At 43.9% G+C, this 12,540-nt stretch overlaps 1 protein-coding gene across 4 annotated transcripts in view; it reads right to left on the reverse strand.

Moving 5' to 3' along the window:
* Window positions 1-12,540, reverse strand: part of CUX1 (cut like homeobox 1) — a 420,256-nt gene that overhangs the window by 128,810 nt on the left and 278,906 nt on the right. For all 4 annotated transcript variants that reach the window (XM_075013971.1, XM_075013970.1, XM_075013967.1 and 1 more), the window contains one exon: window positions 2,578-2,682. In XM_075013971.1, coding sequence (XP_074870072.1) covers window positions 2,578-2,682 — 105 coding nt within the window. The remainder of the gene's footprint in view (window positions 1-2,577; window positions 2,683-12,540) is intronic.

The following is a 12,540-nucleotide window of genomic DNA, read 5'->3' on the forward strand; positions in this document are numbered from 1 at the left end:
ATCTACATAACATTGATATTGGGAATATCCAGGAGTTAACATCTGCACCGTGCTTTGAACATAAAAAAATACGTGTAACAACAGGGATTATAATTCGTGACAGTCCCTCTCATTACAGTAAATTACACTGCTAGATACTGGATACCAATGCACCTTCCAGAGCAGAAATAAGTTAAGTGACTTTTCCATAACCTCCCAAAACTTAGCTTGAGCCCCAATGTCTATGTAATGTATCTTACACACAAAGCCGCAAGTTGCAACAGTAGTTAAAATGCTCTCCGATTACAGTGCATTATACTTTTTATTTTGAAAAAAATCTTAAACTTGGTGGCATGAAACATCACAAGATGCATTACTGTCTACTGCATATTTCTATTGAGACCAGAACGCAGTTTGAAATAAGATAGATAATGACCATTTTCATCCTGCAGTAGTTGTCATATTAAATATGAATGAGGTGCAAAAGTACTACCAAATATAAGGAAAAACCCAATGCTAAAATAATAAGAATGTTGGAATATAAACTGGGAACTGACAGGTAATTCAAAGTCAAGGCTGATATTCTGACTTTTGATTTATAATATTAGGCCTTGAATTCTGCTCTGGTTAACTTCAGTGAGAAGATCACTGGGCTCTCAAATGTTTTTTCAGGCTTTTTGACAACTGTACCAATATACCTTTTAAGACAACTTGTATTCTTCTGTATGATGCTGAGGGGAGAACGTATTTGCTTCATAATAAAAAGTAGCACATAAGGAATGATTTTTGATTAATTAGTTGCAACCAGAGCCAATTTTCCTTTCCTCCCGACTCTCTCCCTCTCTCTTTTTTTTTTTAAATGTATAACACTTAGTAGTCACCTTTATAGGCTAAATTCAGAAGAAACATTCCTGTCAAAGTAGGTGGTTATTAAGATAGAAAGTCTGTGCCTGGAAGGTGGAACGGGCAAAGGAATAGTGTAAACCGTCTCCAAAAACAAAATATGGACATGTATTTCATTTCAAAATACTTGGAAGACAAAAAAAACAAAGTCAACAAAAATAAGAAAGAGAATGCGTTTTATATCACTATTATTTTTTTCCTTATTTGCTTATAAACTAATTTTTCATAGTAGGAAATATTTGGTGAAAGACACAACACAAGCTAAAATGTAATTTTAAAACTCTCTTAGAGCCATATGTAAGAACAGTATGACCCTATATGTGATACTCTGGACCATGAGTGCAATGGTAGGCTGCATGGTTGGGTCGGCTGAAGTCTCATGCCTCACTATGCACCTAATGCAACTGTTAATGCCCTGTTAATTCAAGCCACGTCGTATAGCATTGCTTAATTATTTTTTCAGTGGTTAAAGATTCTATTAACTTGAAAGAGTCTTTGATAACTGCTGTTGTCTACCTGGTCTCCCTGAGCAGTAGTTGAGTGCTGCCCAGATCCTACTAACATCTAAAGCATGATTTCCCAAACTGGGGGGCACGAAGAAATTCTGGAGCCGGGCGGGGGGGGGGGGGGGGGACATGATGCAACCCAGACCCCTCCCATCATTCCACCTGCCCTTTGCCTCTGGCTCTCAGCCCCTGCCATTTTACATGGGTGACCCAGTGCAGACACTATAAAAAGCAGGCAGCTGGCAAAGACCCATGCGCAAAGGTGAGTGAACATGGGTTGGGTGGGAGGAGGAGGAGAAGGAGGATGGGGTTAGATGGGTTCTGGGGGTGCCTGTCTCAGATAAGGAGGATGGGGTAAGAGCGGGGTCTGGTGGTGCCGGGCATTGTGGAAAGGGAGGGGCTCAGACAGATGGCTCGTGGGGCTAAGGCAGCTGGCCGGCTTGAAGGACTCATGGGGCTTGGATGACTGGCCCCGGCATCACAGGGCTCAGGCAGCTTGGGTGGGCAGCTGGTCCCTGCAACGTGTAGCTTGGGCTGGTGGGTGGGTGGCTGGCCAAGGCAGCATGGGTCTTGGGCAGGCAGCCTGAGCGGCTGGGGCGGGCAGCTGGCCCCAGTGGTGCAGGGCTTGGGTGGATGGCTCTGGCAATGCAGGTCTGAGGTAGGTGGGCAGCTCTGGGAGGCAGGCGGGAGGGCGGCTGGCGCGGGCAGCTCTGGTGGCTGGCATGGGACTCAGACAGCTGGCCAACTGGGGTTGCACCAGGCACCTGCAAGGGGCTAGGAAAAGCTATTTGTGCTTATTTTTAATTTTAAATAACATTTTATATCATGTTTGTGTGTTTACTTTAAATTACAAATTGATTTTTTTTATTAAAAAAGGGGGTTGGATGATGGTAAAGGAGAGGTGGGCGGGGGGCGCATAAGGGCTTCTCAAAAATCGGAAGAGGGGCCGAAAAGTTTGGGAACCACTGATTTAAAGAGTAGACAGGATTTCCCTTCCCATCCCCCATCTTTTCCTCCAAGCTCGATGAATACTTTGTCCAGTCAAAAATGTATTCAAACCAGGAACACAATTCTGTTTTAGTTACAACATTATTCCAAACAGATATTTTTTCTAACTATGAGCATAAATTGAAAGAACTGGACTGCAGGAATGTCAGAAGCCTATAAGAATAGGTAAATATTTTCTCACCACATCAGGTGCCTTCTGGATCTGTGTAGCAAGTTGTAGAGATTTGTTAGCTGACAAGAGCTGATCCCTTAAGGTTTCTGCCTCTCTCTGAGCCACCTCTGCCCTCTGAAGGAAATGAAAAGGGGTGAAAAGAAAAAGTACATTCAGTTTAACAACTGACAATTATTACAAGAACATTCATCAATTCATGCCTGACTGACTATAATTGATTTTCCTAAACACTGAACCTAATAAATGTTAGGGAAAATACATAGAATGTGATGGATTTTTATTTTAAACAGTACAAGGAAGAAATAATTGAGTGATTATGACAGTAATTTAACGCTAGGAGCAAGGAATCCCCTGCTGATACTAATGCTGTGGCCCACTGAATTTCCCAGACTGTATAAATAGAAGTGGAAATGCAGTCTTTTTATTCAATTTCTTTCTATTCTTCTAACGCAAGCAGATTTTATTTCAGAATTCCTCATGGGAGTAATTCTCACAGGTAAACACTGAATTAAAAGCATTCTGGATATTCTCCCTAAAATATACAAATACATCTGTATTTGTATTTCAGAAATTATTTGCCAAAAAGTGAATTGCAATATTTTGTCCTTTCAGCTGTTTTATTTATGTCGTATTTAAACTCTTGCTAAAACAACAATTTTCAAGAGAGCAGACAGCAGCTACCAACGATTGCAGAAATATCTGATAAGTTTTTTTTGAGGTAAGGACTGTCTTTTTGGTCTGTACAATGTCCATCCTTGGGGCTTCCCGACACTACTACAACAATAAATAATTAAAAAGATGGAAAAAAAAAATGTAGGTTTCAGGGGAAAGAAAGTCTACAGAGGAGACTGCATGAGTATTAGTGGATCACAGGTGGACTTCTGAGAGCATGTGGAAAAAAGTGCTTTCTATTACTGTCTGAAAGTTCCAATTAAGAAAACCAACGTTTTTATGGAACACTCCACTTTTGGCTTCTTAGAAAAATAAATGACACTTATCCATCCTGATTATTACCTGCTTCATCTGGTCACCGCCTATTAGAATGTCACTTCTCATCCAGGACAAAGCAACTACAATCATCTTCTATGCCCTCTGTTCAGACCACATTGCTCCAGTTTCTGAATCTCTGAGCAGGTTCAGTCTCCAGATGGAGAGTAAGATACAAGTTGAACCTCTCTAGTCCGGCACTCTAGCATCCAACAACATCAGTAATCCAGCATGATTTTAGTTAACCAGATGACCACTTACGGGTGTAGCCAAGTTTGCTGTGGTCCCATAAAGTTTGTTTACAGCCACCAGTCCTGGCTCTCAAATATTCTGTGCTGTTACTTATCTATAATTTACCCCTAAATGTCTTAAGAACACAGCAAGCAGTGGAACTGTTGGTAACGCTGCTGGACAATATTGACCTCCTGTCATTCAGCAAATTTTCTCATTCGGCACCAGTCAGATCCCAGAGAGATTCAACCTGTACTAACAATGACTCTAGAATTAAAAGGAGTCCAGTGGCACATTAAAAACTAAATTTTATTACGGCATAAGCTTTTGTGAGTTGCATCTGATTTTGTCAAATACATGAAATGAAAGAAAAAGAAACAGATAGCAGGGATACAGGAGTTTGTTTTTTGTTTTTTTTTAAATTAAAAAAACAGGCAGTAGCATGACACTGAATTGGAATTCATATACAAATCTGACACCATCAGAATGGCTTTGAATAGGAATTAGCTCTTATCACAAGAAGTAATTTTCCACTTTAGGTATTCTCACCTTCTTATCCACACCCATCCTGGTTGAATTAGCTCTGATATAACACTCCCATCCCACCCTTTCTTTTTCCCCTTTTATTTCATGCACCTGAAGAAGTGAGCTGCAACTCACAAAACTTGCACCACAGTAAAACTGTTAAGATTCCGCTGGACTCCTTGTTGTCTAACACAGCTACCTCAGAGATCACTTTAAAGGCTCTGTGCAGTGCTGCCCATATCTCTGCTGCAAATCTTATCTCTATGATCCAACCTGTTCCCTTTAACATGCCAGTTATGTGCTCTCTCTATTTTCTTCTCTGACAACTCCATGCTTTCTTCCATACATCCCTTTACACCTGGAACAATCTTCCCATTTCTGTGCACCATACTCTCTCCCCTTGTCAATAAATCCCCCCTGCAAGAGCCACAAAGCTTAACAAAAACAAAGCCTATATCCATTCTCTGACTGACTTTCAGACATTTACCAGCAACTGTGTCTTAATTTAAATCTTATTCAGCATACTATTAGCAATTAAATATTACGTTATTACTTTCTTGCAACATTTTGAGGATTTTGCATACATTTCACAACAATTGTTGAGAACAAATGAGGAATCACACAAGATATAGTAAGTTTGCTCTAAAAACTAGTACATGACACCAGGCCTGGAGATGGGGGTAGGGGTTGGGGAGAGGAAGCTATTGCCCAGGGTCCTGGATGATTTCAATAGTCCTGCCCCCCGAGCCCACATCTGCTGCCACTGCAATAGTAGTTATGCCCAAGAGCTCCAAGCCCTTATGAGTAGTCCTGGGCGCATGTGCAGCAGTACCAACAACAGTGAACACAGCTAGGTGGGCATGTGGAATCCCTGGCAGGCCACTGGGTGCCAGCCAGCACAGACACAGCACTACTCAAATGTCAGGCAAACTATCTGTGCAGGCTTGGCTTTTCAGTGCATGGGGGCCCATTGACTGTTCTGTCCTGGGGCCTGGAATTGCTGTTGTCAGATCTGCAGGAGATACTTCCTCAGCACACAGCACACAAGATACATGAAAACATGCCTGAAGTGGTCTTTTTCCAGTAATATCATGCCTCATTAAAAGGAAACTAAAGTGGTTTCCATAGGTGGATAAAGTTAGGAAGGAAAACTGGACTAGCAAGTCTTAACAAGAGAAGTTATCTTCTCTCATTTACAACAGATGTGAGAAAATATTTATGTAATAATTGCTAAATAATTACTGCAAAACAGAACAAGTTACTACACTGAGTTGCTACATCTAGTGTTGTATAAGTAATGGTTTTTGCACCCTTAAGCAATTTTGCTGATGGCTTCCATTCATAGAAGCATTGTTTAGAGAATCTATTCATTTCGCATGCAAACAAACCACAAAGGATATTTCTAATAGATGTTACATCTGTATATACTGTAAGTTGTCAACTGCCCTTCCTTCCTGCATAATTTCCCTGGCCAATTTAGCACATCTGCTGTAATCTTATGAATAATATTGAACAGGATTTCAAATAGCTGTGAAAAAAACCAACAAATTTAAGACAACTCAGACTGGAAAATATAGAGTTTTAAAAAGCCAAACAAACCCTATACACTCTTCAGGGTAACCACTGTATATGCCTCAGCATTTGAAAAGTGCTCAGTAAACTTCTCCATGCTCCTTCAATATTAACAATAAATTACTATACAGCAAACTGTGGCAAAAGAACTTTAAGGCTGAAAAATCCAGCTGAAGACCCTGCCAGGTTGTAGCATGCCCAGATGCAAGAGGTTATCCGTTTGAAGAGTCTCAGTGTGGATACCAGGAGCCCTTTCATCTTATCTTGATCTTCAGCAAGCCCCTGCTGATAAGATGAATTGGAGAAAAGGTGTAGAGGAACTGGTACGTCACAGCAGAAGGAAGGCATCTGAGATGGACCCTTTGTCTAGGCCTCTCCTACAGCAGAAGTTGTATTACTTCCTGTTCTGTCTGCTAATAAACAGTTCTACCTGGGAAGTAACCCACCCATAAGACAATGGAAGTCACCTACAGGATGAGGGCTCACTCGTGGTGAGAGAACTCTCTGCTCAAATGATCAACCATGATGTTTCTGACTCCTGGCCGGTGAACAGCACCCAGAAAAATGTCATGAAGAATACGGTAGTCACAAAGATGAACCACCTCCTAGAAGAGGGATGGTGACCATGCTCTGCAGTATCGATGTAATTTATTGCGGTGGTGTCTTTTGACAGGATTCTGACCCGACGGCTGGCAAGGTAAGGGACAAATCCCTTGCATGCTGTGCAAACCATCTGGAGTTCCATGACTTGTGTTGATGAGCAGGCTGAACTGTCGACATGTTAGTAGCAGCAGCTCCAACCATCATAGACTCCATCTCTGGAGCTTCTTTTGAGGAGACAGTCACCCAGATATGAGTAGGTCTGCTTTCTCTGATGCCAGAAGTAAGCCACCACCATTGAGACAGATTTGGTAATCACCTGTGGGGCCATAGCTAAGCTTTAATGGGAAGACAGCAAACTGGTCCTGGCTTCTACCTACAGTAAAATAAAGAAAACCCTGTGCCTCTTGCAGATTGCAATGTGGAAATAGGTGTCCATGAGATTGAGAGCAGTATACCAGTCTTCAGGATCCCAAGAGGGAATAATGGAAGACAGAGCGACAATGCAGAACTTGAGTTTCATAGAATCATAAACCTAGAAGGAACCTCAATAGGTCATCAAGTCCAGTCCCCTCACTCATGGCAGGGCCAAGCACCATCTAGACTATCCCTGACTGATACTTCCTGCTCTTAAAACCTTCCCATGATGGAGATCCCACAACCTCCCTAGGCAATTTATTCCTGTGCTTAACCACACCAATAGTTAAGAAGTTGTCCTAACGTCCAACCTAAAACTCCCATTTTGCAATTTAAGCCAATTTCTTCTTGTCCTATCATGAGAGGCTAAGGAGATTTTTTTCTCCCTCCTTTTTGTCACAACATTGATAGATAGTAGTTAGATAGTTGAAATTTGTCATCTGTTGATATAATTAACACACTACTGTTGTGTTGTCTCTACTCACTGACACTGAATGCCCCACTAGGCTGTCCTGAAACACCTTGCACACCAACCTGATCACCCTGAGCTGTCTCACATTGATGTGAAGCTCAAGGTCTGACACTATCCAGAGGGCCTAAGTCCGGCACTCCCCAGCCTAAATCTGATGCATTCTTATCAGTGAAGGTTGTGGAGTCCTGAAAAGTACCCCTGCAGTCATGGTCTGAACACAGAGCCAGCAATGCAGGGTCTGCCACACCTGCTGCGGCAATGTCATTATTTTGTCTATATTGTCCATCACAGGGCGGTACACCGAAGAGAACCACAACTGGAGGGGACATAGTCGAAGACTGGAGTGTTGCACCATGAACGTACAAGCTGTCACGTGTCCCAGGAGCTTCATACAGCACCTGGCCCTCATGGTGGGGGACTTGATCATGTTGTTTAAGATGCTGGCCATAGCTTGAAACCTGCTTTCTGACAGGGAGGCCCTGGTGAGCACTAAGTCCAGGAGAGCGCCCACAAACTCTATTCTTTGCATGGGGATGAGCGTTGACTTTGCCGCATTTACCAGGAGACAGACTGTCAAAGGTTTGGTGAATAAACCTTATGTGCTGATGAACCTGGGCTTGGGAGCTCCCTTTGACTAACCAGTTGTCAGGTATGGGAACGACTGGATATTTTGCCTGCAGAGCAAGGCTACCATTACTGCCATGCACTTGGTGAAAACCCTAGGAGCTGTCAACAGGCCAAATGGAAGGACTGTGAACTGACAGCATCCCCTGTTCACCACAAACCTGAGGCCCACCCTGCGGAGAGGATAGCTCACAACGTGAAAGTATGCATCCTGTAAGTCGAAAGCAGTAAACCAGTCCTCCAGATCCAGCAGTGGGATAATGAGCCCCAGAGAGACCATACAAAACCTCATCTTTTTTACAAACTTGTTTAGGCCTCCCAAGTCTATGATGGACCTCATTTCCCCTAATTCAGGATTAGGGAATAATGGGAGTAAAACCCCTGTCCCCTGAATTGTGGGGGAGCCGCCTCCATTGCCCCCCGATCAATGAGCGACTGAATCTCCTGCCTGAGCAGACTCTTGTGAGAGGGGTCCCTGAAAAGGGACAAGGAAGGTGGGCTGAAGGTGGTGGGGATAAGAACTGAACTGGATAGCATATCCCCTTTCTATTGTGCAAAGGGCCCACCAGTCCCATGTTACACAGCACCAGACACGTTAGAACGGGAATAGGCAAAACAAAAAACATAGGGCATGCTGGATCCATAATGGGGAGTGGTGTGGCGCTCTCGACCACACCACCAAAGGTCGGACTTAGGTCCCTTGGCCCTGGCTGGGCTGGTGGAAGTGCCTTCTGCTGCTCCAACCTCTTTGCCTATTCTGATCCCTAAGCTGCTGAGGGAATTGCCTTGGGGGAGGGCAGGGAGTCAAATGCCTGCATTATGTCACAGGAGTATGGAGGCCCAACAACCTCAGATTGGACCTGGAGTCTTTAAGGCTATGTAGCCTCTTATCAGTTTTCTCCATGAAAAGGGTCAATCCCTCAAAGGACAAGTCCTGAATCATCTGCTGAACTTCAAAGGGAAGACCAGAGACCTGAACCTATGCACCCTTTCTCATGGCCACATCGGACACCATGACCCTTGTCACCACATCAGCAACATCCAGGGTGGCCTGCAAAGCCACATACGAAATCAGCTTCTTCTCCTCCACCAATGTCATAAATTTGGGTTTGACATCTGGGGAAACCAGGTCGACGAACTTGGAGAGTGAGGAAACTGTACTGTATGAGTATCTACTCATGAGGACTTGTTGATTAGCTATGAGCACCTGTATTCCCTCGGTTAAATAAACTTTACTACCATACAAACGTTTCATCTATTTTTGGGTCAGGGTTCCTGAAACTCCCGTCTCTCCCTGTGGTTGTCCATGTCTACAACCAGGGAGTTGGGTGAAGGGATGGGTAAAAAGGTGTTCACACCTGTAGAAGGGACAAAATATCTCCTCTCATTTTATCTCACCATGGGGTAGGCCAATGCCTGGGTCTGCCAAATGATCTTGGCCATCTGGGCTATGATCTTGACGAGAGGCAGTGCCACTTTGGTGTGACTCAGTGAGGACAAAATATCAGTCATCAGATCGGCTTTGTCCTTCACCTCTGCTTGTACACTCAAACCTTGGGCCATCCTGCGAATCAGCTGCTGGAGGGCCTTACCAGCCTGTAAGACAGAAGAGATAGAAGACCCCACTACCATTTTGCCTGGAGAAGATGAAGAGGATGCACCCACCTGCAATGGGCAGCCCACATCCATGGCTCCCGCAAGGTCTGGTGCCTCTGCCCTGTGAACTGAGGGGAATAGCTCTGACACCTGCCTGAGCGATGCCAAGCCCACAAAGGGCAGTGCCAAGCTCCGCACCACAAGAGGAGGAGACATCATGGAAGACATCAGTAGGAACCCACTAGGCCTCACAGGTACCAGAATGGTCTGCACCATGGTGGACAGCACCGGAGGAAAAGGCGTCAAAGGCACTGCAGCTGATGACGATAACACCACCAAGGGGGTCAGTGGCAAGGTCACTGACGGTGCTGACGAGGACAGTTCTGTAGAAGGCAGCTGTTCCAATGAACTACCCTGACACCAGCGACACAGCCTGGGATGGAGGGTGAATGAACTACTCTTGGCTCTCATGGAAAGCCCACTGAGTCCAGAACAGCTTCTGTGGAGATGGCTGCCACTTTAGTAGCCACTGTCCCAGAGCGGAGCATTGTCCATCTGGACAAACAGAAAGCACTCCTTCTGCCCGAGCTGGAGAAGTAGGAGTAGGACTCTGACTCAGAGGCCTCTGATGCCAAAGACCAAGGAGGTGCCAGTCCCAAGGATGGCTGTGTAAGCCCCACCTGGGACAGCGCTGGCATTGTGGTCACCAGTAGAGCTAGAGGTGTAGGTAGGCATGCCATCATGAAGGGTTTACCCCACAATGGTGAACAGCTTAACACCTGCCTTGGGGACATCTGCCTCCTCGGTGGTGAAAAAGGTGCTGTGATTTGCAGGAGGCTCTGCACTGCCAGGAACATCTCTGGTGTCAACTGAAGCTGCAGGAAGCGGTGGCTGGACCTTTGGGCTGGCGTTGACACCTGAGCATCTGTGGTCTGCCCATGGTGCATCTTTTCTGACACCGCCTGGGAGTTCTCCTTTCACTTGACAGCTAAAGCAGAACGGCCCCTGTTGTGCCTTTTCTTTTTGAGAGACACCAGGGTCTGAGACTTACATCTCCAAGGAGATTGTGGTACCAGTCCTGCACCATGGTGCTGGGCTCCCTTCTCTTTTGTCAAGACAGTGACAGAGCTCGATGCTGGTTCACTCTGCACCAAGGAAGATGCCCTTGGCCTGGCGGGTAGGGATTTCTCAGGCCGAAAAGCTGCCTTCACCAGCAAGACTTTGAGGTGCTGAGCCAGGTCCTTCAAGATCCTGGGACTGAAGGTTTTACAGATCAGGCAGCGGTCCTGCTGGTGACTCCCGCCCAGACACTTCAAGCAGGCTGAATGAGGGTCACTTTTTGGCATTCGCTTCCTACAGTCAATGCAGACCTTGAAGCCTGGCCACTCAGCATGCCCTGGCACTGAGGCCTCAAAGAGGTGAGAATGACCTCCAATAGAACGGTAAACTATTAGCTATTTAAAACTATTAACACCTAATTAAAGCTATTTACAGGTAAGAGCTAAACGCTACAGCTAACTAAGAAGATTGCTCACATGAGAGAAAGGGAGTTCCAGAAACCGACACTGAGGCAAGAAGCAACTAAGAGGGGCAGGGGGGACAGAGCAGATTGGTCGGTGCCTATACTAGGCATTATATCGCACCACTCCAATGTGCAAGTTACCGGCTAGGGGATATATTTTGCGGTACCTGAGCATGCACGTATGTGCGCACACCAACATTGGAATGCACAAAAACAATAACTCAAAGAAGAACCAAATATTCTAATATGAGCTACATCAGTCTCAATGCAGATGGAGTTATGCTGACCTGAGAAGACTATCTTCAGGGTGAATAAAAACAGGAACATGTTTTCATCACTGTTGGTGCTGCCACCAGTTCTGGAACAAAACTAATTGTTGGCCTCTACCCTTGCTTGTATATATGCTGTTGCCAGTGTTGTTTAGTTAGCAAGGAAAAATCACTCCATATGATGGTCTGACACACCCACATTTCATAGCAATTGTACTTAGTCTGATCTATAAATCCAAACAAATTTCCAGCATGATATGTTAGAAGTAGAGGAGATTATACTCAATTTAAAAAAATGTGAGAACTGTGTCTGCCAAAATCATTTAATTTTCTTTATGCTTTTCAGGAATAAAAGAAAATTATTGCTGTTGGTTATACTTGCTAGAGCAGATGCAGGGGTTTTTACATTTTAATATTCTTTTGTTTCAATTATTTTTTAATTATTAATTCATCCTGTACTGATCTTAAAATCAAACAACTCAATTCATTAAACACATAGCATTAATCTAGTCTGGATCCTTTAACAAATTGCTGCGTATTTCACCCAGCACGTTAAAAAAATCATTTCCTCTTTTCTTGTTCCATTATGACAGAACTGTCTATATTCTGCAATTATCTCTACCCTACAAAACACACGATTGCGTGAAGGACAAATTCAGGAACTCTATCAGCCTCATGAAAAGGAACAGGGAGACGATGAAAACATGCTGACCTTCCAAAGATACAACATGGCATACATAACATACTGTCTGAAAAAATACCTAAATTATATTTTTCTAGTGCATTCTCAATGCTTTCTGCAGGGAGAAAAGTCTCTTATATTTTCCTCTCTCTCGCTTCACAGGAAATGCTGTAAACATGACATATCTCAATCTGAGTTTGTTTTTTTAAATCATGTTTGATTCCTCAAAGGATTAACCTATTATAATAAAGTCAATGCCAATCAACTGGCAGTTCCTTAATGTAGGCATTCCTTTATAGTTGGGGAACATACTTTCAAACACCTTTATTAAGGAAAAAATGGTATCAGTTATGTGTTGTGTATTTTTTTTTTAAATTTGGATACCCAGTATTTGGTCATATAGATCTGCAAACTTCAGCAATATGAAACTACAGGCAGATAAATTTACGTGCCATCTGCAGTTGCTTGGAGTCAA

This window comes from Carettochelys insculpta, chromosome 19 (assembly GCF_033958435.1).
Source record: "Carettochelys insculpta isolate YL-2023 chromosome 19, ASM3395843v1, whole genome shotgun sequence".
NCBI classification, from domain to species: Eukaryota; Metazoa; Chordata; order Testudines; family Carettochelyidae; genus Carettochelys; species Carettochelys insculpta.